This window comes from Crinia signifera, chromosome 19 (assembly GCF_055691185.1).
Source record: "Crinia signifera chromosome 19, ASM5569118v1, whole genome shotgun sequence".
In the NCBI taxonomy this organism is placed as follows: domain Eukaryota; kingdom Metazoa; phylum Chordata; class Amphibia; order Anura; family Myobatrachidae; genus Crinia; species Crinia signifera.
Window position 1 is genome coordinate 12,163,557 of NC_139226.1, and position 27,440 is coordinate 12,190,996.

The 27,440-nt window shown below is 48.9% G+C and overlaps 1 protein-coding gene across 8 annotated transcripts in view; it reads right to left on the bottom strand.

The window, feature by feature from the left end:
• The window catches only part of GRAMD1A (GRAM domain containing 1A), a 167,297-nt gene that overhangs the window by 33,113 nt on the left and 106,744 nt on the right, over nucleotides 1–27,440 (bottom strand). For 5 of the 8 annotated variants that reach the window (XM_083162047.1, XM_083162051.1, XM_083162048.1 and 2 more), the window contains 9 exons: nucleotides 18,370–18,652; nucleotides 15,907–15,927; nucleotides 13,939–14,023; nucleotides 12,453–12,556; nucleotides 11,857–11,952; nucleotides 11,019–11,099; nucleotides 5,349–5,464; nucleotides 3,519–3,651; nucleotides 1,488–1,689 (listed from right to left, as the gene is read on the bottom strand). In XM_083162047.1, the coding sequence (XP_083018173.1) occupies nucleotides 1,488–1,689; nucleotides 3,519–3,651; nucleotides 5,349–5,464; nucleotides 11,019–11,099; nucleotides 11,857–11,952; nucleotides 12,453–12,556; nucleotides 13,939–14,023; nucleotides 15,907–15,927; nucleotides 18,370–18,652 (1,121 nt within the window). The remainder of the gene's footprint in view (nucleotides 1–1,487; nucleotides 1,690–3,518; nucleotides 3,652–5,348; nucleotides 5,465–11,018; nucleotides 11,100–11,856; nucleotides 11,953–12,452; nucleotides 12,557–13,938; nucleotides 14,024–15,906; nucleotides 15,928–18,369; nucleotides 18,653–27,440) is intronic. The other 3 variants (XM_083162049.1, XM_083162052.1, XM_083162050.1) reach the window with 2 other exon arrangements.

Here is a 27,440-nt window from a genome sequence, read left to right on the forward strand (position 1 = left end):
TGACCATACTGTGCCTTAGTAAAGGGTGGCATCGAGTTATGTTAGGGGACGCGGCGCACTAAAACGATGTCCATGGTGTCAGCATTTTAACAAGTTCGGAATCACGATCATGTCGGTATATTGCATGTCAGCATTTTAATTGTCAGTCTAATGTACCCGTAAGAATATTGACCATCGGTATTTACACCCTGTCGATATAACAGTGTCGGCAAAGTGTCGGTAGTTCAATTGTTGGTGAATGATACTGAATCCGGCAGGGCTGGCATAAGGGTGGTGGACTACCGGAATTGGAGTCCCAGACAGAAAGGGGGGTCCGGGAATGGAGTCTAACAAGTATAATGTGTCATAAACAAAGTTCACATTTCCCTTGAAGTAATGTTAGAGGTAGAGCAGTGCGGTACACTGGGGGTTAGAGAATGGAAGGGGGTCCTGCCAAGTTTCCCAGTCCAGGGCCAACAATTTCTGATGGCTGCCCTGTACAGTGGCCCTGCAAAAGATATGTAGGATAATGCACCCCCACTGTAATGAATAAGGATATTAGAATTCACTCTGGAACCCTGTGACAGAGATAGCCAAGGACTTTAATTCCCGATGGCATCTGAGTTATTAGGTTGAGGGAGGGGTCTGGCAGATTCTGTAGCACCGACAGATGGGATAGAATTCCATAGCTTGTCCGCAGACTGTAGGATGTGAGAAGTTGGGAATGAAGTTAATGCGCCCATACACTAGTAAGATTTATCTTACTTGATAGGCGGTTTGGTTGGATAAAAGCTGGGCAGATTTGAAGTGATGACATCAGCATTCACCAAGCATGACATCAGAACTCACCTTGTTTATGTCCATATTTTTAGAATGTATACAGGTGTGCTGTCCTTCTTCAGGCTGGAGATTTCTGTGGCTTTTTCATGGTACGATAACATTTTGTGATAAGGGACAGGATGCACCAGGCTGTCACAGTCCCTCCACTCCTCACATGCATAACGGCGGGAGGTGTATGACACAGAGTACTATCTACGCATGAGCCTAAGGACATGCGCATCGCAAAGGATGCTGGGAGGGATCTGATTGTATCCCTCTCAGAGGGTATATGCAAAGAGAAGGTTTCAATTGGGTAATGCCACCCAAAGATGGCATTACCTACAGGGTCCAAGCTCAGGAACTCTTTGCATTGCTACGTATAGGAAGTTTCACCAATTTCTTAGTTTTGGTCACATTTTCAAGGTTAGTACATCCCTCCCAAGGTGTCACAGCTCGTGATGAGGTGTCACAAGCTACAGTTATATAATAGAGACCTATAGAATACTAGCGTGTGACACCATACCACGTGGTGTGATATCTTATCACTTTGCTGTTTGCCCCCATTAGCATATCACTGGAAGCCGCGCTGTCTACGCTACATCCGGCCAAGATGACAGATAAATGACGACACTTATTTACATCTACACATCTTATTTGTGCATTATAATTATTTACGGGGATATACTGACCTTCATCCTGGGTGGAGCTTGGGGTGGAGTTGTTGCTTGGGTCAGTGGGCAGGTCTTCACTGGGGAGAAGGTCCAGAGCAGGAAGAGAGTCCAGCAGCCCCACACTGGCCATCTCCGAGAGAGGAGTCACCGTCTGGCTGGAGGAACCATCCAACTGAGAGTCCGTCAGGACATCCGACTGTCCCATCATGTCTTCTGTTGGCTGAAATACACAATGACCACTAGATGTAACCGCTGTATCAGTAAAGAGGGAGATGTATCAAACCGTCTACAGAGGATATGTGGAGATTTTGCCTAAAGCAACCAATCAAATGTCACTTTTCAGACACAGCCTGTACTTCTGTGCGGATTGGTCGATAATTTATCTCTCTCCACTTTATCACTCTCAACCGTTTAGTACAACAACCCTTAGGTTGCTAAGCTAACTCTTAAGAACTCTTGTAGACAAGAAGGACCCTTATCTATGCTGGACCTTGGTTCCGTCACCCATGCACGTGTGCTCACCATTCACAGATTGCACCAACTATGGATAGGCAAACTGGGGCATCACAGAGTACTGGGGCACCACAGCTAAAATTAATGAGCATGCTTTTCGCTCCCATACCCCCTGCAGTCTCCCTCCCAACCGACAGTCATCGCCCCTCCACACCATTTATCCCAAAATACCAGCAACAAAAAAAACCACGCCGGGAAACAAACACAAAACAACAACAAAAAAATAAATAGATTCAATCAGAGAACTTGACGTATAGAAATATTGTCAGTTTTAACTTCAGAGGACAAACTTTATTAAAACGAATCAATGGGTTATGAGGTCTTCAAGACGAAATGAAGCCTACGGTAATAAGCTGTGACAACATTTATTTGGAACGATGGTGCAGGAAGACCCCGATAGGACCCCTCACAGATTGCCACCTGCCGCCATGGTTTGCACCAACACGTTGAATTATAGAACGTAACCTCTTTGTCTATTGGAATACAATTGATGATCATTTGGTACTTGTGTACTAGCACGGCGCCCACGATATTAGGTCGCACGACATATAATCGCATCGCATGGCATACACCCGATGCACTGCGATCCCTAATGGGGGCTTATAATGTTAAATGCACCCCCACGCCACCCCCACTATGAACGCCAACCCGCGAGGGGCGGCAGTACGCGTCCTACGACCTTTTCATACCCCCACGCTTCGGGCTCGGTGGCTCGCTGCGCTTGCCACACTATATAAAATCAACTTTACGCCGACGTGGATATGGGGGGGGTAAGAAAAGGTCGTAGGACGTGTACCGCCGCCGCTCGCCGCGCTTCGGGTTGGTGTTGATAGTGGGGGTGCCGTTGGGGGTGCTTTTAACATAGTAAGCACCCAACACGTTTAATAACTTATTGGGGCCACTTTTAACATGGAAAACCCTTTAGGGTGCTTATACAATTTTAAATCGCATACCATTGTATATGCGATAGAATGGTATACAATGCGATGGTATACAATTTAAAATTGTATAACATCGGCTGCTATCGTAAAACATCGCATCGCATACCATCGCATGCCTTATGGTCTGCGATGCGATGGGCGCCGTGCTAGTACACAAGTACCGATCATTTTAACTCATCAATAGTATACATGAGGCTTACATATTGAAACCTGCAGCAAATGTCTCTATGGCAGAGGTTCTCAAACGCGATCCTCAAGGCATGTCATCGGTGCGGGTTTTAGTATATCCATGCTTGACCACAGGTGACTTAAATAGTATCTCAGTCAGTTTGACTTAATCTTCTATGCTAAACCATGGAAATACCTTAGGGGTCTTGGGGACCGCGTTTGAGGACCTCTGAACTGTGGCTTTGCCCTTGAGCTGCCCCCATCTATGACTCCTGGGCATGCAGAAGCATTGTTAAACTAAAACATTCTCACTAGTCTAGGTAGGTGTATCAAACCTGGTGGAGAGCGGAAATGAAGACGTTGCTTATAGCAACCAACCAACTAGTAGCTAGTTATCATTTATCTACCACAGGAGGGAAGGACTTACTGTTAGCATCCCTTCACTGCTGGTAAGGGAGGTGAAGGAATCTGTCCCCGGCAGCTTGGGGCTGGTGCTCAGCTTAGTATCACGGGAAGACGTGTCGCTCAGATCGGGGACCTCTGGGAACTCTTCGCTGACCCTAAAAAAATAAATTGTGTTTGAAAACCCATTGGCTCCACCCACTTGTGTCACATGATGTATGAGTGAGGGATATAAAATAAACAAGATAACAATTAAAACTGCATGACAAAAAAACCCAACCATCTGAGTAGTTTCAACGTGTTCAAGTGTTAAAGGGTCGATACAGATGTAAATGGTAGATTGACGTTTACCGTGTCCCATCAACATTGAAGTCACAATAATTTAAGACCTCGCATTGAAAAATATTGAATTAAAATGAGTGCAAAATGGGCAAAAGAAAGCAACCATAGCAACTGAGCAACTAACCTCTACATCCCATTTCACATAGACCAATGGCCCTAACATTTGTCAATACCCCCTGTACATTGCTCTGCATGGTGTCATCAAGAAACCATAGGCAAGATGAGCATGTTGTGGGGACACCCACCCTCAGCCCCACCCACAGACAAAGGACCCCGAGGCCATTACCATTACAGAAGATGTGCAGTCCAGGGCCCCTCCCTAAATCTATGTTTAAGGTCCCTACCCCTCCCTTCCACTTCCACATCCTTCGTTCACAGAGGAGACCATCAATGTGGACTAATATCTCTCCTAAATGAAGATCCCAGGTGTGGGCTGCATACAGGGCAGTAGTGAGCCTGGATGGGCCAAGGTACTTCTCAGGGGGTGTGGTCTAATCGAGGGAGGTGTGGTCATGCACAATTAGAAGAAAAAACAGCACTTTCAGCACCTCCATGGCCACAGTGAAGCACAGCAGTATGTCCTGGGGTGAGAAAAGATGCTGCTGCTGACAGCTGATAGGGGCCCCACTGGGCCCCACCAGGGCCGGACTGGCCACCTGGCAAATGCCAGAGGGGCTGATGGCCAGGTGGGACGATTTCCTCTCTCACAGAGAGAGCCGATGGAGTCGCGGCGAGTCCGGCGGCTCTCTCTGTGTACCGATGAGGTCCAGGAGAGAGGGGGCATCATACTCCACTATTCCCGTCTCTCCTGCGAGCCGGGAGAGGCAGCATGCACATGCGCGGTGCATGTTTGCGTGCTCATTAACGTGCCCAGCCTCTGCACGCGTGCGACCCTTGCACAAATGCCAGGGCCGATACGGTGGCACAGTCCGTCGCTGGGCCCATCCATTAGACTTGGCCCAAATAATTAGTACCCCTGTCTTTTTCCCCCTGTCTTTTGGCACCTCTGCCTGCATACCCAACAAAGCTTGAACTACAGGGCGGAATGTCCTGACATATGTGTATCGCAAAGGACAACACCACCTATAAGAACGGCCCTTTGTGATGACCAGACTTCTGGGTTAAGGACCTGGAAGCCCTTATGCACATGTTTAGACTGATGAGACGCTGTGGGGGGGGGGGGGGGGGGGGTTTCGCGCTGGGAGGGATCTGATTGGATCGCTCTCAGAGCAGAACGTGGAAAAGCCCATGGCTCTCAGGCCAGGTCACCCAGAGGACAATGATGGGTCAAATGCCAAGCAGGAACATGACCCAGTTCAGTCGTATTGTTACAAGTTCTGGTGGTCTTGCTTCCTATGTGTTTAGACAAATACGTTACAGACAGAGAGTGGAACGTTTCATTTATTAACCCCTTGAATGGAATCCCTGTAAATAGGGCTGAGCAGATAGTAACCCGCCTTGGGGTTATGAAGGCCGTCAGGAAGAAACCAGCGACTGTACCGGTCACACTCACCCCAGGCCATTGAGCAGATCACGGGGAGACACGTAATCCTCGTCCTCGCTAGTCAGTCCCAGTTCTGTACCATAGCATTGGTGAACGATGTGCCACAGTTCCTGGGGAGACAGCGTCTGCCGGAGAGAGGACAACACAGAGTTTGACACTGATATCAACCGAAGTGTTCTGCTTTCATCTGGACGTCATTACAGTCAATCATTCTGTCCAGGCGCCAGCAATCTGCGACCAACTACGCAGGGCAGAAAATTCTAGAATATGATCAAATCAGATAAGACTGAAGAGGATGATGAGATTATTGTTCAACCGACAGGACTGTATATCACTGGGGAGATGGCTGATAGCGAGGAATGGTCACCTGCCCATCAACATCTAGGGCCGGTGGGACAGAAAACGGAGAGAGTGAGTGAGAGAGAGAGTGTGTGAGAGAGAGAGAGAGAGAGAGAGAGAGAGAGAGGCGTCGGTGATTGCAGTACAGACAGCAAGGGTGGAGAAAAAGCTGCATTATACAGTTCAGATAATATAGTCATGATCTATTTATTAAAATAACACAAAATCCAGTTCACAATAGGATTTATTTGAAAAGACCCATTAGCTATAGGATATATCTCACAGGCAGACACACAGAGAGGAACAAACTTCATATATTCATTGGTAAAAGATCAATCTCATAACCTGTATTATATGCTCCTTTCTTATAGTTCCTGCAAATACAAATGGCCTGATAATTTCACCACTGGGTGGCACTGTTTACTTTCCATAGTCATGGCGAGATGTAATAGCATCAAGTTCGCCAGAAATGTGGGTTACCAGCCGAACTCAAATGTCTTTTATTTTTTTTATAAAGCGGCAATCATTCACAAGCCATGGTTTTGCCTGGTAAATGATTGCCGCTTTAAAAAAAAAAAAAAAAACTGAGTTTGCCCGCCCTCGCACTCCTACGGCAAACTTGTACACTATTACATACCACCATGACTATGAAAAGTGAACAGCGCCACCCATTGGCCAAATTATCAAGGTAGGCCACAACAAAAACACCTGTGCGATATACTTTGTTATTCGTGCTTCGCCCATGATGAAATTGCTTTTGCTATCATTTATTTGTTTTATAGTTGTGTTAGGGGCCCAGTCATGGGACCAGCAGCACTGTACAGACTGGTGGCAGCAGCGCCTTCACCCACCATTCACACCAAAGGCGGGACTACCATTGGTGCTGCTGGTGCGTTGCAACAGGGCCCCTGGGGACTAAAGGGTCCATTGCTGCCCCTGTCACCCTCATCCTGTCACCCACTGTTTTTTCTTTACACACTCTGCCTCCCCCTGTAACCATGTACCTCTCCCTGTCACACTCTGCCTCTCCCTGTCACCCTCTGCTTCCCCCTGTCACCCTCCGCCTCCCTCTATAACCATGTGCCTCTCCCTTTCACACTCCGCCTCTCCCTGTCACCCCTGCCTCTCCCTGTCACTCTCCGCCTCTCCCTGTCACCCTCTGCCTCCCTCTGTAACCATGTGCCTCTCCCTTTCACACTCTGCCTCTCCCTGTCACCCTCTACTTCCCCCTGTCACCCTCCGCCTCCCTCTGTAACCATGTGCCTCTCCCTTTCACACTCTGCCTCCCCCTGTAACCATGTGCCTCTCCCTTTCACACTCCGCCTCTCCCTGTCACCCTCTGCTTCCCCCTGTCACCCTCCGCCTCTCTCTGTAACCATGTGCCTCTCCCTTTCACACTCTGCCTCTCACTGTCACCCTCTGCTTCCCCCTGTCACCCTCTGCCTCTCCCTTTCACACTCTGCCTCTCCCTGTCAAAATCTGCTTCCCCTGTAACCATGTCTCTGTCACACTCCGCCTCCCCCTGTAACCATGTGCCTCTCCCTGTCACACTCCGCCTCTCCCTGTCACACTCCGCCTCTCCCTGTCACACTTCGCCTCTCCCTGTAACCATGTCTCTGTCACACTCCGCATCTCCCTGTCACACTCCGCCTCTCCCTGTAACCATGTGCCTCTCCCTGTCACCCTCCGCCATGATGCATATTGTGAACTTTTGTTGCAGTGGAGGAGGGGGGCCTGAATTATATTTTTGCAACTAGACTCACCACCCACAAGTGCCGCCACTGACTTGCCCAGAGGCGTAACTAATATTGTGGCGCCCCCCCCCCCCCGCCAAAAAATTACCTTACCCCTCCGCATGCCGCCGCCGGCCCCGCATTTAGTCCGGCACCGCAGATAGCCTCCGGGCTCCGTCTCCTGCAGTAATGAAAAATGACACGACAAAATGGCTGCCCCCGTACAGCAGACAGTTTTTTTAGGGATGTTAGAGGAGGTGGCGGCCTCCTCTAGCATCCTTAAAAACTGTCTGCTATTAGGGGGCAGCTATTTTGTCGTGTCATTTTTCATTACTGCAGGAGACGGAGCCCGGAGGCTATCTGCGGTGCCGGACTGAATGCGGTGGCGGCGGCATGCGGAGGGGTAAGGGGGGGTCTGACCAGAGTGCTCGGGCACCCCGCTGGCGCTAGCTCCCCCAAGCAGCCGCGGTGGCTGCCTTACGGTAGCTAAGCCTCTGGACTTGCCCCATTGTTACTTTGTTACTAAAGACCACTAGTGTATGTATTTACATGGTGCGAGAGTTCCTTTAGAGAACCATCATTGGGGCCTAATGCTCCTTCCTAAAGCGAGATATACCAATCACACTCAGCATGGCACTGCTTCTACTGGTCCGATGCAGTGAATATACAGGATCGGTATCCGTGTGGTGATTATTTAAATTACCATTCATATACACAGAATATATGATCCAGAGGAAGTCCAGATAATGATATTATCTTATCAGCAATGGCCAAAGTCCCTTTACCCTGAGCATGGTGGGGATATAAATCCTCTCCCGGAATAATATGTACCACATATGACCTTCTGCAGAATCCGCGCACTACGACATTAACTGCATTACGCAGCAATATCAGATATTTGTGGAGGGTAAATGCCGAGGGCCCCGGCTGCACAGATGCTGCATTCACTATAATTAAACAGCAGATTATTCCTCTTAGATGCATCATTTGAAAGCACTGGGGGGTGACAGATGGTGTCACATTGTGCAGCACTGTGCATACTAATTATCTCTCCTGTCTGTGAAGTCACTGTCCAGCTTCTATGTCACTAATCTGGAACTGGCGAGCCAGATTTCTGCCTTGTGTAGACACACGGTGGTGACCCTGCTGAGGGCATACACCAGAGGTACCCAGCACAATAGGGGCCTGATTCTGGTTCACTCACAAAAGCAAATTTCGCTCTAATGAACAAAACCATGCAGCACTGCAGTAGGGGGCAGATGTAACATGTGCAGAGAGAGGAAAGGGCCCCACACACTGAGAGATTTGTGCCAGAGATTCATAACGGGAGATTCAGCATGACAGAGTTCAAATCTCTCACAAAAAGTGTTTCGGCGACTTCAGGGTAATAAAAAAAGTCTTCAAATTTAAATAATTGGTTGGAATAAAGTCTGGTGGAGTGTCATCTTCTTTGTCTATAATGAGCATGACCAGCCCCGGGCTCTTGGAGCAGTCCTCGTTCCCAAAATATGGAGGACAAAGTGAGTGGGGGTCCCCCATTTTTTGGGGACCAGCACCAGGCTCTTGAGCCGGCCCTGGTTTCCAAAATACGGAGGAACAAAATAAATAGGGGTCCCCCATATTTTGGGGACCAGCACCAGGCTCTTGAGCCGGCCCTGGTTTCCAAAATACGGAGAAACAAAATAAATAGGGGTCCCCCATATTTTGGGGACCAGCACCAGGCTCTTGAGCCGGCCCTGGTTTCCAAAATACGGAGGAACAAAATAAATAGGGGTCCCCCATATTTTGGGGACCAGCACCAGGCTCCACTAGCAGGGGGTGTAATGCCATAGCCAGGGGACACGCTTGATGCCAAAGCATTACCCACCCTAATTAGCCCAGCCCAGGAGTTTTTGGGGAGGATTGGGACCCCCGCCCCCCAAAATAAAGGAGTCCACCCTTTCCAGGGCACCCCAGGCCTGGGCTGAAGCCTGGGGCTATCCCCTGCACCCCTGAGCAGTGGGTATAGGGTTGATAGCCCGTTGGTACCTGTGTTCTTCACCTGGGGGCGGTGGCCTTTTCAGCTCTTCTGCATGGCTGCCACCTCCCAGGACTTGTTCTCCAGGAGCTCTTCTCTACTTCTCCTCCAACGTCAGACTGGCTGCCCCCTGTCTCGAGCTGGCTAATATAGCCAGCTCTAGGGGGCAGGACAATAACTTGCCTAGCCATGATTGGCTGGCCGTGGGCATTTTGAAATATTTTTTTTCTCCGCTGCCGCCAATGGAGGATGAGGGGGACCCAGACCGCCGCCCTGCAGATTGAGGGGTGTGGGGAGGGCGGGGTGCCGCACGGGGGGGTTGTGTGTGCAGCGGGTGGGAGAGGGGAGGGTGGGTCGGTGTGCCGTTGGTGGGGGAGGGGAAAGGGGGGTCAGTGGTGCCGCAGGTGGGGGAGGGGGGGTCGGAAGTGCCGCAGGTGGGGGAGGGGGTGCCGCATCGCCATGCAGGAGATGAGCAGGAGCTTCTGAGCGACTGCTCTTAATTATCTGACTGCCATTGGGCAGATTCAGAATGGAAAAAAAGATAATAAACAGATAAAACACGAAATTAATTTAAACCTCATACATAAGAGAAAGCTGCCGTACTGTAGGCTGGGCGAATGAATGTTTAAAACGGCACGGAAAACAATTTTAAACAATCAGTCAAACCGGTTTGATCATCTAAATGTGGTTTGAATCTCAAATCGGTTAATGGGACCTATCGTTTCCTATGTTTGCCTTTGTAATGCTGAATAAAGGCACAGGGATTGAAATAACCCTGAAGGGTTAAAAAAAAAAGAAGAGAGGATGGTTTGCTTTACTCCTGCTGCAAACGACGGGCACTAGGAGGATGGGTGCTGGGAGGACGGGTGCTGGGAGGACGGGCGCTGGGCGTAATTAGGAACACTGCGCTGCTAATGTAATTAAACCTTCTGCCTTTATACACATATTGATTTAATTTATGCCGAGATTAAATCACAAAGAAACAATTAAAGAGCGTCTGAAAGTTGTCAGATATTATTTATATTAGATTACGGGCTACTGGACCAGCTCGGACGTTACACAGAGGTGCAAAGATTGCCAAATCTGGATTGCAATGATTACGTGATTTCAGCGGATTTTATCCATTTTTAAGAAATTCGAAACCCAGTGTTCAGTGTGGTGGCAACATTGTAACCACAAAATACACACTTAATAACAGATTTAACAAGTATCCTGTAGGGATGAAAGTGTCATAATTCAATTCATATGTTGCTTTAAACAAAGGGCCTGATTCTCATGTGGGAATAAATTAAGAAAGAGCAAATTACACCGCGCTGTGTTGCAGATGGGGCAGATGTAACATGTGCAGAGAGAGTTAGATTTGGGAGCACATTGTCCAAACGCAGATCATAAAATTGCAGTTTAATACTAAACATGACCAGTATTTGTGGGCTACATGTGAAAGCACCCAGTATTTACCTTACATGCAAAAAAAATAAAGTACGTGTTTGTAGATTGCAGCATGGTTTATACAGGTGCACAGAGACCTGCTCTTTCTCTCTGTATTCTCCACTCACACTTGTACTCCGTATAGCGGAGGACATGTCTTACCTTATCTAAAAGTGCATTCTGCCACAGGCGGAAGATCAGTAAGAAGGAACGGTCCCGAGCCCCGAAGGAGGTGAAGAAATGCTAAAATAAAGGAGCAGACAACAGCGTACAAAGAGATTAAATTAGGAACAGACTGGCACAAATAACGAGGCAGGTGTAGAGGGCAGACGGACCCACAAACACATAACATTGCACACCTGTATACAGTATACGCAGCACACATACATATATACAGTATATACAGGACTGCAGGCGAGACACCGGGGACACAGAACACTCACCGGTCACAGAGACGGGACAGAGGAGACAGGAGACCTACTCTCCGTGTGAGCTGGCACGTGACAGCTCAGGTACAAATCGAAGGCTGTAATATTGCTGATAACACTGCTCTGATAATCACAGCCAAGCCAAAGTTCAAGCAACTAACTGATAACTGCGATCAATTGTGTCACTAGTGACTGATAATAGCCGGGACGTCCCAATCGGAGGCACTGTATTACCGGCACTTACATGCCAGGAGTCTGCAGGGAACAGGTGAACGACACAGATAGAACCCAGGATATTTACCGGGAAGCTCAGACTGGTGAGACACACTGATTTGTGAAAGCACAACCCCAGCGACCATATCAATAGGTTTGGGAGGATGCCAATGTAAGGCTCTGATTGGTTAGTTTGTGCTATTAATATTTGTAGTGATCTGATTGGTTACAGGTTGATTTACCCACGTGAAGGGTTGTAATACTCCAATGTCTTATATTCATGATAAAATGGGAAATGCATTCAGATGTACCAATGTCCCAAACGTAATAACGGGATGCGGTGGGACCCGACCTCTCACCTTCTCGTTCTCGGTGCACACTTGGATGGCGTTGGGAATCACCTTGGCGGTTTTCTCCTTTTTAATGCACCGTATCTCTTTCAGCTGGATAGTGATCTAGAGAGTTGAAAAACAACTTGTAAAGGCTGCAAAGCCGGATACAGAATAGTCATTAATGATCGCAAATGATGATCCCTCGAAATGTTCTGCGCTTGCTCCTATATCAAGAGCTACCAATCCAGAACCTTCCTGCAGCTGACAAAGGGGTCATACAGGGTCCATGGGCCTGATTCATAGATGGTGGTGATGGGGAGCGCAGCTGTGACTGAGCATGCTACCGTGACCCGTACAGAGATGCCCACCGGAACCATCGCAACGTTGTACATATTTGCCGTACTTACCACGATTCTTCAATAAATATTTGCTTAGATCCGCAGAGGAGCGACGGCCAATGGAAGCTATAGCGTGTGGCCCAGAATCAGTTCAACAATGTGGAATTTCAGAAGTCGGGGTTCTGTGGGGGTCTAGTGCTTGGTATATACGTACTAGGGCTAAATCTCAATGTTTGTGTAAAAAAAGTTATTAAAAAAAAAAAAAAAAAAATTTGCTAAACTTACGGTGGTTTCCCAGCGGAAAATGTTGCTATGGAAACAGATCCAGTTTTCCGATAGGTAGAGGCGTCCCTGGAGGAGAATGTCTTTTTGCAGAGCGCAGGAGTAATCTGATGGCAAAGCAGAGAGGAGAGGTGTGAGCGAGGAACACAGGCTTTTACATTAACATCGAGGCGCTCCGCCACAATCACCCACAATGAGGCGCTCCGCCACAATCACCCACAATGAGGCGCTCCACCACATGCACCCACAATGAGATGCTCTTCCGCACTCACCCACAAAAGAGGCGCTATGCCACACGCACACCCACAATGAGACGCTCTGCCACATGCACACCCACAATGAGGCGCTCTGCCACATGCACACCCACAATGAGGCGCTCTGCCACATGCACCCACAATGAGACGCTCTTCCGCACTCACCCACAATGAGGAGCTATGCCACACGCACACCCACAATGAGACGCTCTGCCACATGCACACCCACAATGAGGCGCTCTGCCACATGCACACCCACAATGAGGCGCTCTGCCACATGCACCCACAATGAGACGCTCTTCCGCACTCACCCACAATGAGGAGCTATGCCACACGCACACCCACAATGAGGCGCTATGCCACACGCACACCCACAATGAGAAGCTATGCCACACGCACACCCACAATGAGACGCTATGCCACACGCACACCCACAATGAGGCGCTATGCCACACGCACACCCACAATGAGGCGCTATGCCACACGCACACCCACAATGAGACGCTCTGCCACACGCACACCCACAATGAGGCGCTCCGCCACAATCACCCACAATGAGACACTCTGCCACACGCACCCACAATGAGGCGCTCCGCCACACGCACACCCACAATGAGGCTCTCCGCCACGCGCACACCCACAATGAGACGCTCTTCCGCACTCACCCACAATGAGACGCTCTGCCACATGCACACCCACAATGAGATGCTCTGCCACACGCACACCCACAATGAGACGCTCTTCCGCACTCACCCACAATGAGGCGCTCCGCCACAATCACCCACAATGAGGCGCTCCGCCACAATCACCCACAATGAGACGCTCCGCCACAATCACCCACAATGAGACACTCTTCCGCACTCACCCACAGTGAGGCGCTATGCCACAATCACCCACAATGAGGCGCTCCGCCACAATCACCCACAATGAGACGCTCTTCCGCACTCACCCACAATGAGGCGCTCCGCCACAATCACCCACAATGAGACGCTCTTCCGCACTCACCCACAATGAGGCGCTCCGCCACAATCACCCACAATGAGATGCTCTTCCGCACTCACCCACAGTGAGGCGCTATGCCACACGCACACCCACAATGAGGCGCTATGCCACACGCACACCCACAATGAGGCGCTATGCCACACGCACACCCACAATGAGACGCTCTTCCGCACTCACCCACAATGAGACGCTCTTCCGCACTCACCCACAATGAGACGCTCTTCCGCACTCACCCACAATGAGACGCTCTGAGTCTGGTAATTTCTTGAAGATCTTGCGGAAGTCTTCGTTGCGCTGCTTGTAATTGGGGCTCAGCATCTGGGAATGACACCGGGAGTGAGCTGCCAAATAAACCATTCTGGTCCCCTATTACCGCTAATTCTCTCAGCTGTACAATACAATATACTGTAATATTAATGTAATCTCTAGCACTCTGAACCCTACATTATCCCACTCTATACCCCTATTTACATCCGCCCCCTGCTACTCCCCATGAACACCAAACAGGATGTGTACTGTGTGAGAAACAGGGGTGCAATGGTCCCAAAATTATATTACTATAATTATTTTAATCTCTTTATATAGTGCCGGCATATGCTGCGGTGCTGTACATGCAGGACAATGGAGGATATTGCTAGCAAGAGCCATGCAGCCCCCGCTCTCCCTAACCAACCCCCCCCCCCCCCCCCCACACACACACACACGTTCTTGCCAATGCCGGCTACCTCGCCTCATTCCCAATATCGTGCTGGGTACACATCATCAAATGTGAACCTAGCTTTGGGAGATGATTTAATGGTACTTTATCTCTCTCCGATTAATCACGTTTCAAGGTTTATTACATCTGACCCAGAAAGTGGGGAAGTAGCCCAAAGTAATCAATCAGCATCTGTCATTTATCGAGCATCGTCTATAAAGGCGTTGATGGGTGGCATTGGGCAACTGCTTCATTTTATCTCTCTCCAAGACTTGATACAGGTACAGTAATGTCCTTAGGTGCTATTCGCCAGCGTTGCAGGTAGGGGGCACTATTATGGTAAGCCTCCACACTCCCTCCCGTCCTCTTCGCTCCATCGCTGACCGCCGACTGACCTCTCACCTAATCACCTCCTCCCACTCCCCTGTCCAAGACTTCTCTCACGCTGCCCCCCTGCACTGGAACAACCTCCCGCCACCCATCAGGCTTTCTGATTCCCTTACCTCCTGCAAGCGCTCCCTCAAAACCCACTTTTTTCGACTAGCCTATCCCTCCTCCTAACCTTGTTTGATCCTCCTATCCTGCCTCCGTTCCCCTCCGTTCCTACTTATCCTGTTGTTTTTCGTTCGTCCACCCACCTATTTTTAGTATGTTAACTCTTATGAGTAGGGTCCTCCTTCCTCACGTACTCACCCTACCTCTTTACCTCACCTGTGCTCCTGCCCTGTTCTTCCCTTCCTCTACTTCATCTTCAGTCTCCTCGACAATTTTGACACCTACTTCTGAACTGATGCTGATTTTAGTTCTACCAGCTATACCCCTATTTATACTGTATTTTTCAACACACCCTGTACGTTACCTTGTAATTAGTTTTTTTGTTTGCTTTGTACGGCGCTGCAGACACTTTGTGGCGCCTTATAAATAAACGTACTACTACTATGCCTTTGATAAATTGAGATATACTGTAATGTACTAGGGGCCTATCTGGTGGGGTTCACCTTGACGTGGTGGGTGAGCTCACATCTAGCCAAAAATGTGCTAAGACCTTGATTATCCTCCATGTTATTGGCAGAGTTTATTGTATCTGTTCTATCAATGGTCCTATACTGTGCCCCAGCACAGCACTACAAGTCCCAGCATGGTGGTACTTCTCATAGGAAGAGATGTACCAAAGCCCTTTTTATGGTGAAATGAAGTACCAGCCAATCAGAAACTGCTGTGTTTCAAAAATGACAGTTGTTGATTGGATGCTACTTTTGGGGGGATTCAGACCTGATCGGTAAGAATACACATCTGCGCGCATGCTAGTGTGGGAATTTGCTCGGCAGGGGAGCGTGCGTTCGGCGGGGGGGGGGGGGGGGCATTTTCCGGCCAACATACACACCCTAGCGACCAGGACTGAATCAGGCTCTTTATTCTGTCTACATTTCTCTCCCGTCAAGGTTTAGTACATCCCCCCTGTTATACCAGAGGATGAATTACATGAGAACATACAGATACTTACACTGTAGAAGCTCTGGATCTTCTGTAAAGAAAGCAAAACATGCAGTCACTAGAGGGAAGAATACTCCACGCAGAACACATGCGCTACAACAAAATGGCGGCAGATGCTCAGTCTGTTACACAGGGCCCGCGGCTTTCACCAGCGGTTACTGAAGTTTTGATATCACTGCAACAGATGATGTGTTATCTGGATGATAAGTCAACATTGACAAAAGGTCGACTTGCACTGACAAAGGGTCGACACAAGCAAACGGTCGACATGACCATGGTGGACATATTTGAAAAGGTTCAAGTGCGTATTTCCACATTATTTTCCTATTGGACTTTTTGGTACTTGTTTCCTAGCACGGCGCCCATTGCTTACCGTATTTAGTGGTGTGCAATGCGTGCGATGCGATGTTCCCGTTAAATTAACAGGAGTGCTTGTACAATGAAATATTGCATAGCGTCGCATGCCAGCAAATGGCATGCGATGCGATTTTTAATTGTACAAGCACCCTGACAGGTGCTTACCATGTTAAATGCACCCCCATTGTCAACGCCACCCCCACTATCAACGCCAACCCGAAGCGTGGCAAGCACAGCGAGCCCGCGAGGGGCGGTGGTACGCGTCCTCGCCACGCTTCGGGTTGGCATTGATAGTGGAGGTGGCGTTGACAATGGGGGTGCATTTAACATTGTAAGCACCCATCAGGGTGCTTGTACAATTAAAAATCGAATCGCATGCATCGCATGCCGCTATTTTGCATGCGATGCGATGTGATGCGATGAGATGCACTTCGATCAAAATCGGGGGCGCCGTGCTAGGAAACAAGTACCGACTTTTTTATGCTTTACGTTGGACTACAATTGGGAATGGTAACGTGTGCCGTGCACAGCGGGGGTACGCCCTACAGGAATTGGGGACCAGTGTCAACAAGATGCCAAAAGCTGTGAAAAACTCATGTCGATCTTTTAATGTGACGACCTGTTTCTGACTACTGTTTGCTTGTGTCGGTCGTTCCTCAATGTCGACCTTTTTCATGTCGACCTTTCGTTCAGGTCAATCTTGTGCCTGTTGACCTGGGCTTAAAGTGGTCCTGGAGAGGTGGTAGGGTTTTCAGCACCCCCCTGTTATTGTGCTACCTCCCACACCTTATAATGGGACAGCGGTCACAATAGTACCCCCAATTCAAATTATACTGTACAGTAGCACAATTGCACCACATGTAGTGCCCTCATTCATACTACACCACATAGTAGTGCCCTTATTCATGTGATGGCACACAGTGTTGCCCCTTATTCACGTTACGTCAATCAGTAGTGCCTCTTATTCATGGTTTGATGCACAGTAGAATAATGTGGAATTGCTGTGCCGGGCTGTGCACCCACCCACCATTACAGGTGCTAGAACTCAGTTCCGCAGAGTACCCACCCCCCTCACTTTAACCCCTTCTGTCAATCATTTGGGGTCAACCTAGATACTGTCAACCATTTGATCTAAACCCAGATGACGCAGGGATGGGAGCAGAGTGTGGGCATGGGACTGTTACTTGTGCCCCAAAGTGTACGCAGCCGCGTATGGGGGTAACACAGAAAACATTACACATGAACGGTATCGGAACATATGTACAATACAAAACGGCACAATCCCAAACCTAAATATGACACCACAGACTGGGCACGACCAATTACTGTGGTGTGGGTAGGGCAACCTTCTACAGCTGGCAGGGGGGTGGGAGGGAGGTGAATCGGTCTCATTGATCCTGTAACCAATGTACATGTATATAATCTCTCTCAGAACTTCATGTAACCATAGTAACAAACGGAATGGGATCATTCGTCAGACTGCATTTAGGTCTACAGTCATTAGGTCTACCCCACTAGGTCGACTGACAGGAAGGTCGACCTGACTTAAGGTCGACATGGGCCAAGGTCGACATGACTTAAGGTCGAATTTGCATAACGGTCGACATGAGGAAGGTCGACTGGTCATAAGGTCAACATGGGTTTTTCACTGTTTTTTGATCCGAATGTCGACACAGTCGACATGGACACAGTTGGCAATGAGAATCGGACCCTCGCATCGCTCGCTTCGCTTGCGATGCTTCGGGCACGGTGCCTGGCTGCGCTCGGCACACTATTTTATTCTCCCACCACGCCCTAGTGGATGGTAGGGCATGAAATACCGCCTGTCGGCACATGTCGGCTCAAAAAACAGTGAAAAACCCATGTCGACCTTATGACCAGTCGACCTTCCTCATGTCGACCTTTATGCAAATTCGACCTTAAGTCATGTCGACCTTGGCCAATGTCGACCTTAAGTCAGGTCGACCTTCCTGCCAGTCGACCTAGTGGGGTCGACCTAATGACTGTAGACCTAAGTTCATTCTAATAGATGACCGCATCTCTAACAAACACAGAATTCTTAAGTCATTATAAAATAGACAGTCTTCCTTATAGCCAAGGTTCGGTGCACACATACCTGTGGTTTACTCACCTTGCTGTTCCATATAGACCCTCGCCCACTGAGCTGGGGAGGGAGCGGCGTTCCGGGCAGGGAGTAAGTTTGGTTGGGCAGCTGGGCATTATTCTGGTTTATGGGCAGTGCCCCCGGAGGAGGGGAAGTAGGGGTTTGAGCGCTAGGCGTTTTCTCATAGGAAGCCTCCGATCCTTTCTCCACCATAGTTTCCACCTCGTTGCTGACCAGACGTTTCCGCAGAGCGGGGGAGTTACTGGGGGTGCTGCGTGGGGTGATACTGCCGGAGCTGGGGAGACAGAGAAAACACCAACATTAATCAATGCTTGCATTTAGTATTGTAAAATGTCACACTTATAACTAATGAGGACGTCACCGTTGTTTCCTTATTTTGTTTGGTGTTGGAGGCGAATGTTTGACACTTTTTAAGTTGAATAAATATGCTGTCATTTACATGATATTTAAATATTGCAGATTGGTGATCCCGACACCAAACTGATCTTTGTGCTATACTGGTCTAAATTGCAAGCTCTTTGGGTAGTTGTAAAATCACTTCTAAGGACACAATTACAGCACATTTGCAGCAAATAAACATTTTAAAATCATTTCTTATCTTACAAATGTAAAATATACTTTGATGTAGTTTACATGTCATTATTGCACTTTTCCCCCTACAATGCATCATGTTCACATTGCTATGCTAATAAAATGATATACAGCATGCCTATATTCTGTATATAATGTGACTGCATCTGTATACCAAATGATGTTACAATGTTTGGCTGGAAAACACTGTAGCGTAAAATGTTATCTTTCTGCTTATCTCTATGCTGGCACAACAGTCAATGACAACACCTGCACAGCAAGGACACAAGACCATTAGGATACAGAGAAAGACTCTATACCAATGTACTGAGAAACGATTGTTTCCAAATATGATACAAATAAAGATAATGCTGTATATTGCCTTTGAGCTTATTTTATTATTATTAGCAGTTATTTATGAAGTGAATATTGTACATATTCCACAGTGCTTTTACAGAGATTATTATGCCGTTCGGGTTGTGGTATGTTGGTCCGATAGGGGAGATCCCAGCTGACGGTACTCCGACAGGGGGGCGAGGGCAAAGAAGCGGCTGACTTTGGTCGCCACAGGTTCTATTCTCCTTCTGTGGGGGTTGTGGACCCCCACAAGGGAGAATAGCCCCTGTGAGTTGGGATCCCCTCTGTCGGAGCACCGGCAGTCGCGATTCCGACGTTGGAATACTGACTATCGGGATCCCCCCTGTCGGCCAGTCATCCAGCACCCATGCTGTTCACATCAGTCACTGCCCTACTGGAGCTTACACTAATACTCACAACCACATGTGCACACACATACACACAAGGGGCTCACTTTTGTCAGTAGACTATTATTCTACTAGTTTATGTTGTTGGGGGGATTGTGGGAGAAAACCAGAATACCCGGAGGAAACCCATGAAAGCACGGGGAGAATATACAAACTCTACACATACAGTGCAGTGTTGGGAATCACCTTGCCTGCACCTGAGATCTCAGCATTACTACCCTCATGTAGAAGATCATCTGTATTGCTGGTCCTTTGAAGGAATTCTGTTTTGTTTCTGGTCCAGATTAACCCATCCCTTATACAGTATATTGATTTCAGCAAGCACCATGCTGTGTGTCACTGTCCAGCACAACTTCCCCAGAAGCAGGACCTCCTAGCCCCCATGGTCTCACAGTAGCAGTACCACCTGCCATGCCCACAAGAGACTGCATATGACTGATGCCGGCCACTGTCTAATTTTCTGCAGATGGATAACATACCTAGACTGCTGGAAAACATTTCCCTGGGCCTTAATCAGGGGTGACATAAAAAGGTCCACAGCTACATCTACTGGTGGTCGTACGTCTTTATCCTAATGCAGTTGCAAAACCCTTCTCTGGGGTACCGTGCATCCGTTCACCCAAATGTGCAAGGACCGAGATGCCCACTAAGCTTAATACAGCTTACCCCCTATCTTACCCCTATGGGTACCGTCCACCACACCTACCTCAGGGACCCTAGGAGGGGAACAGCCCCCGTGACACAGGAATCTGAGTAATACCGATGCTTCAGGCTCTCTGCCCTGGTTCTGCCTGCAGCCCTGAAGTCCAGAAAGCCAGTAATCCTGTGCAGCAGCATTACCATGTCATCTGCATTTGTTAAGGCTGCTATTGATTCAGTCATCTCGCTGTCCTACTCTAAACAGATCACAAATGTTTGTTTCCTTGTTGTGTCAGGGTATTGTGTGTGTAATCCCAGATCATTGCTGCAACCTATTGTGTAACAAAGGCAGTTAGCATTACATAGTCACAAGGAGAGACATAAGGGCTCTTAAAATAAGAATTTTTATCAAGTGTATCCTGTATATAGCAACCCTCTGCCTGCCCATTACAGTAACAGAAAAGTGTCCTACTGTAGGTAGAAACAGAGAAAGATTGGTTGGATGCTGACTGGCTGGCTGCCTGGAGCCCAAACTTGCACTGTGCCCCTGGGGAAACTTGGGGGTGCCTGAACCCTGCACTGGTGGACATTGGGGTATCATGCACTAGTATGGCACGTGCACTGCGCACTCTCCCTTTAGGTTATCGCTGCACGTCCTCACCCTGGGCCTTTGGCTGGGGCAGGACAATTTTTTACACCCCCACCCCAGCCTTCTGGCTGGGGTCTCTATACTTATTTATTTATTTTTCCTCTCTCACGTTTGTCACTTTTTCACGTTTTCTGTTTTTTTTGCCATGTTTTTTATGGGCTGTGTCTACGACCCTTATGGGCTACCCACTCCCCACTTACCAAAGCTCTCTCCTTTTGGGGAGAGCTGCGGTCCAGGAGGGCGACCCTGAGGCGCAAGACGAAGGGAAGCCTACCGATGGTCTCTCCAAACTTCGGTGCGGAGGACCCACCCACCCTAACCCTTCCGGGGGTTGAGGAATGAGGGTCTCTCTAAGCTTCGGTGAAGAGGACCCACCGTTCCCTATTTTGCCCTCTTGTACCTTTTGGCTGAGAGGGGTTAGGGGAGTAACGGGGCTTTTCTCCTTTGGGAGAGGGTCCTTACGTACATACACCCCCTTTGCACGATTTAGGTCACTGCACTGGGTGTTGGAGCACCACTCAGGCTCAAAAGAAAAGTGGTACAGAAAGGGTGGATATTATATACTAGGTGATTCATCGCGCCCTACGGGCGCTCTTCACACCGTCGTAAGGGGCTGCGCCCCCTTAATTTGTGAACGTTTGTATATGAGAAATATGGTTAGAATTGTATGAAAGATGCCCTGTATTGCAACTTAGGTGTCCGCGAATCGCGGGAGGGGGGGTCGCGGAGGGTGCCGCGAATTGCAGGAGGGGGGGTCGCGGGGGGTGCCGCGAATTGCAGGAGGGGGGGTTGTGGGGGGGTGGATGCTGCGAATCGCGGGAGGGGAGGGATTGCAGAGAATCGCGGGAAGGGGGGTCGCGGGGTGGGTTGCCGCAAATCGCGGGAGGGGGGTTACGGGGGCAGGGGTTGCGGCGAATCATGGTAGGGGGGGTCGCGGGGGGTGTGCCGTGAATCACAGGAGGGGGGGTCACGGGGTGGGGTGCAGAGAATCGCGGGGGTGTGTGTGTGTGCCGTGAATTGCGGGAGTGGGGGTTGCGGGGGGGGGTGGGGGGTGTGTGACGCGAATCGCCACAAGAAAAAATCAACACAGAAAGGTCAACACATGTAAATGTTGACATAAGTGTGGCACTTTATTGGTGTCCATGTCGACACATGAGAATGAATATGAAAACATTCAAAAAATGAAAAAAAAAAAACTTCAAAAACTCATGTCAACCTTTTTCATTGTCGACCATAGCCATGTCAGTGTTTTCCATGTGCAATTTAATTCTGGAGCTGCCGCGAATCGCGGGGGGGTGCCGCGAATTGCGGGAGGGGGGGTCGCGGGGGGTGGGTGCCGCGAATCGCGGGAGGGGGGGTTACGGGGCGGGGGTTGCGGCGAATCCTGGGAGGGGGGGTTGCGGGGGTGTGCCGTGAATCACGGGAGGGGGGGTCACGGGGTGGGGTGCCGAGAATCGCGGGGGAGGTGTGTGTGTGTGTGCCGTGAATCGCGGGAGTGGGGGTTGTGGGGTGGGGGGGGGGGTGACGCAAATCGCCACAAGAAAAAATCAACACAGAAAGGTCAACACATGTAAATGTTGCCATAAGTGTGGCACTTCATTGGTGTCCATGTCGACACATGAGAATGAATATGAAAATATTCAAAAAATGAAAAAAAAACTTCAAAAACTCATGTCAACCTTTTTCATTGTCGACCATAGCCATGTCAGTGTTTTCCATGTGCCATGTGCAATTTAATTCTGGAGCTGCCGCGAATCATGGGGGGTGCCGCGAATTGCGGGAGGGGGGGTCGCGGGGTTGGGTGCCGCGAATCGCGGGAGGGCGGGGTTCACAGGGGTTCCGGTGGGGGGTTGCCGCGAATTGCGGGAGGTGGGGGGTCACGGGGGGTGCCGCGAATTGCGGGGGGGTTGCGGGGGGGTGTGACGCGAATCTCCACAAGAAAAAATCAACACAGAAAGGTCAACACATGTAAATGTTGACATAAGTGTGCCACTTCATTGGTGTCCATGTTGACACATGACAATGAATATGAAAACATACAAAAAATGAAATAAATCTTCAAAAACTCATGTCAACCTTTTTCATTGTCGACCATAGCCGTGCCAGTGTTTTGCATGTGCCATTTAATCCTTGGGCTGCCGCGAATCGCGGGGGGTGCCGCGATTTGCGGGAGGGGGGGGTTGCGGGGGGTGGGTGCCGCAAATCGCGGGAGAGCGGGGTTCATGGGGGTTCCGGTAGGGGGTTGCCGCGAATTGCGGGAGGGGGGGGGGTGCCGGGGTGCCGCGAATCGTGGAAGGGGGGGTCGCGGGGGGGTTCTTTTTGCCGCGAATCGCGGGAGGGAGGTCGCGGGGGTGTTTTTGCTGTGAATCGCGGTAGGGGGGGTCGCGGGGGAGCGGGTGTTTTTGCCGCGAATCGCGGGAGGGGGGGGGGCGCGCGGGGGGGGAGGTTTTGCCGCAAATCGCGGGAGGGGGGCGCTCACCTGGTGGCTGTGGAGTAGCAGTGCTGGGCAACATGGGAAGGCAGTGGGTGTCTGGCACTGTCTGTGGGCTCACTGGGCTGGTTCTCTGTCACATACCTCCCAACATGACCCTCTCCAGGAGGGACACAATGCTCTGTTTCTAGACTTCCCCTTAATGTATGATTGCCATCACCTGTTTTAAACAGGTTAATTTCTCAGAAAGGTGTTCAGCACAGATGAAGGCAATCACACATTAAGAGGAAAGTCCAGGAACAGAGCGTTATAGACACAGACACCCACTTTGAGTGACAGATGTAGCCAAATATATAGGAGATGGGAACATCTCTGAAATTTGTAATCAAAGTACTGTAGAAGTGGTTCTCAGCTGCCAGGAGATGCTGACTCGTAGATGCCACCGCTTCCCTAAGGTCCATCTTGGTGGATGATATGGTATGCCCAGTGCAAGTGGATTCCCTGATGTCTACTTTCCTTTGTCCGGGAGATCCTGTTGGTGAGGTCTAGGTGTAGGCATCTAGCTGAAGGCTTGGGGGGAGATTCTCTAAACTAAAAATGCGGTAAAAACCCTGTTATCAGGTTTTTACCGCATTTTGGGATGATCTAAGCATCCCCCGCCGGGTTACCGTGGCGGGAGGCATCGCCAGAAAAATCTGGTGATGCCCCATAGAAGGCTATGGGCTTCTAACGAGATCCCCCGCCACACCACCCCCCCCCCCCCCCCACCTGTGCTGTGCTGCCCGGACCTGTGACCTCCTCCTCCCTGCACTATGATCCTCTTCCGGGTGCAGGGAGGAGGGGAGCCCGGTGCAGCAGCGCCGGGTAAGGGAGGGAGGGGGGAGCCGCCGGGACCCGCTGACTCTCACCGCAAAGGACAGCTCTTAACGCAAGAGCTGTCCTTTGCCATAAATATCGCATATGTTAGTGCAAATGCGATCATTATGAATGCGATGGGCAGTGAAGGGGGGCGGAGCTGGGCTGCGGATGGTAGAGCATCCCCCCCTTGGAGTTAAGGTAGTCCCAAAATAAGTCCACAGACTAAATCTAGGTACACACCCGCTGACCACCTTGTACACTTATGGCCTATCCATATTGCCTGTGTGAACCCAGCATAAGAGCTGGACATTGGAACGAGCAGGGTCCTCCAGCAGCACAGAGGTTTGTTTTAGGGCTTCTGCAACTCTAACAGAACGTATGTTTCATCAGACAGAAGCCCTAGAACAGGCATGTCCAAACTGTGGCCCTCCAGCTGTTGTGAAACTACACATCCCAGCATGCCTGCCATAGTTTAGCATTCCCTAATAACAAAACTGTGGCAAGGCATGATGGGACTTGTAGTTTCACAACAGCTGGAGGGCCATAGTTTGGACATGCTTGCCCTAGAACAAAACTATGTGCTGCTGGAGGACCCTGTTCATTCTAATGTTCAGCTCTTATGCTGGGTTCACACATGGCAATATATCAGCCATCCGAGCGTACAAGGTGATACCAGACCCTAGTTCTCGAGCCTGGCTCCGACCAAGGTCCGGCGCATTCACATTAAACCTGGGTCAGCCATTATATAGAGGGCAACCCGGGTTTAATCCTTCTTATAACCCGGGTCGAATTTCTGGGTTGCTTGACCCGGGTTGTTAAATCAGTAATTCGGGTCTAACCTGAGTTAATTTGGCAATGTGAAAGGGGTATTAAATGTTTATGGCATCTAGATAACATATATTTAGTATATCAGCCTGGTGCCTAGTAAACTAATTATTGGTTGCTATGGGTTACAGCGTATCTTTGATACTATCATGCTAATAAGAATGTATCTTCATCAAAACACTCCCTCTAGTGGCCGTTGCCTGGAAATCCGAATTGCGCAGCTATAAAAGAGACCTGTACATATTTCAAAGATTTATTACATCCAATGAAGTAGTGAGACAATAAAAGACTGAGGGGGAAATGTATCAAGCCTTAGAAATAATGCAACAGCCAATCAGCTTTGAGCTACCATTTTACAAGCTGTGTCTGAAAATCAAAGCTTGGTGCATCTGCTCCTTTATTTCTCTCCAAATTTGGTACATCTCCCCCTGATACTGTGCAAAGACAAACAAAGCATCAATACACAATAGAGTCTTAATTATACTTACAGCCCATGATTACTACCAGTAGAGGAGAGCAGCTATCATTATTTATGTGTAGTAGTATTACATATCTCATGGTTAATATATACACAACAGAAATCACTATAAATGCTATTTACTGTGGCCGCTTTCTACATAGCGATCAATGAACTTGTCTCCAAGTCGTATTTAAGCCTGGTAAGCATGTGGATGAATGTAGCTTATCGCAGCATTCCCACAGAGATTTATTTTTTTGTTTTCTTTAAATAGCAACTTAAAAGCCTTTTAAGAATACATCTGGCACTCATTTATAAACCGCCGAGTCCCTACAAATCATTATCTCCCTTTTTTAAATCTCTGGAGAGCATAAAGTGTGATTTCTGGTCACACACACAGACAGAGGCATGTCGGGTGAAGGCAGAGGAGGTGGATCTTACCGTGCAATGAACAAACAGAGCTCAGAGGGGGATTCCAAAGCCTCTTCGCTCAACAGATCACATGTCATGTGACTGTGCACAGGGTCATGTGACTACCATAAACACCAGAGAAGTAACTCATAAATAACAGCCGGAATACACAAAATAATCTATATCACAATTATTCTGCTGGTTTTTCCACCTGCCTGTAAGAGACAGCGCATGATAAGCACACTGTCCTATTCCAATATGCTTTCAGACGGATGCAAAAGCAGGATAACACAGGTAGGCATCGGAATGTACCAAAATAATGGATCATTCAGGAGCCAGCCAACAAAAAACAGGATCCCCAGAAGATGTGCAACTGAAATGATTCCCGTACAGACTAAAGGTGGCCATACACACGCAGATTTATCTGCAGATCTGTCTGGTTGGAACAAAAACATGGTTATGGATGAGAGCAAATGACAGTTGACCATTTGCTTGGAAATGCTGGAAAACTGACAATCTGTCACTCATCCATAACCATGTTTTTGTTCCAACCAGCCAGATCTGAAGATAAATCTTACTAGTGTATGGGCACCTTAGGTGAAGCAGATAATGGACCTTGTTCAGAGCTGATAGCAAGGCTGCATTATTTTGCAGATGGACACAGGCATGCTGCACTGCAGATGGGGCAGAGTTATTTTGTTTATGTGCGGAGTAAATACTGGCTGTTTTATTTTTACACTGAAATATAGATTTCAGTTTGAACAGGCCCCACCCAAAATGTAACTATGCACCTGTTACACCTGCCCCACCTGCAGTGCAGCATGGTTTTGTCCATCTGCAAAAATTGCAGCCTTGCTAACCAGGGCTTAAAGTGGTCCTGGAGAGGTGGTGGAACATATTTCCCCTGCCAGCCACCCATCCCCATTAGGTGCTAGGTTATCGGCACCCCCTGCAAACAATACATTTGTGCACTACATCCTATACATTATAAAGGGACAGTGGTCTCACAGGAAGGTGTGCCGTCACACATTAGTGCACCAATCTAAATGACATAAAAGCACATTCATATTCACATTATACTGCATGTGGTACCCCTTACTCAAGTTATGACACACAGTCGTGCTCCTATTCACATTACGTCACTTAGTAGTGCCTCTTATTCATGTTACACTACACAGTAGTACTCCTTATACATGTATGCCACACAGTATTTCTTATACAAAATGCCCAGAGTAGTAGTGCCCCTTACACAGAATGCCCACAGCAGTAGTTCCTCTTGATGGCTTGACATCACATATTCCATTGCAGAACAGGAAGCTTCTGGGACAGTATTTTCTGTTGAAAATACTGTGCATGACTCTTGTGGAAGTGGAACTAGTTCCCCCTGGAATTAGGAACTCCATTTAACCCAGTTCCACCTCACTTTAACCCCTCTTGGTAACAAGTCCGAATCAGGCT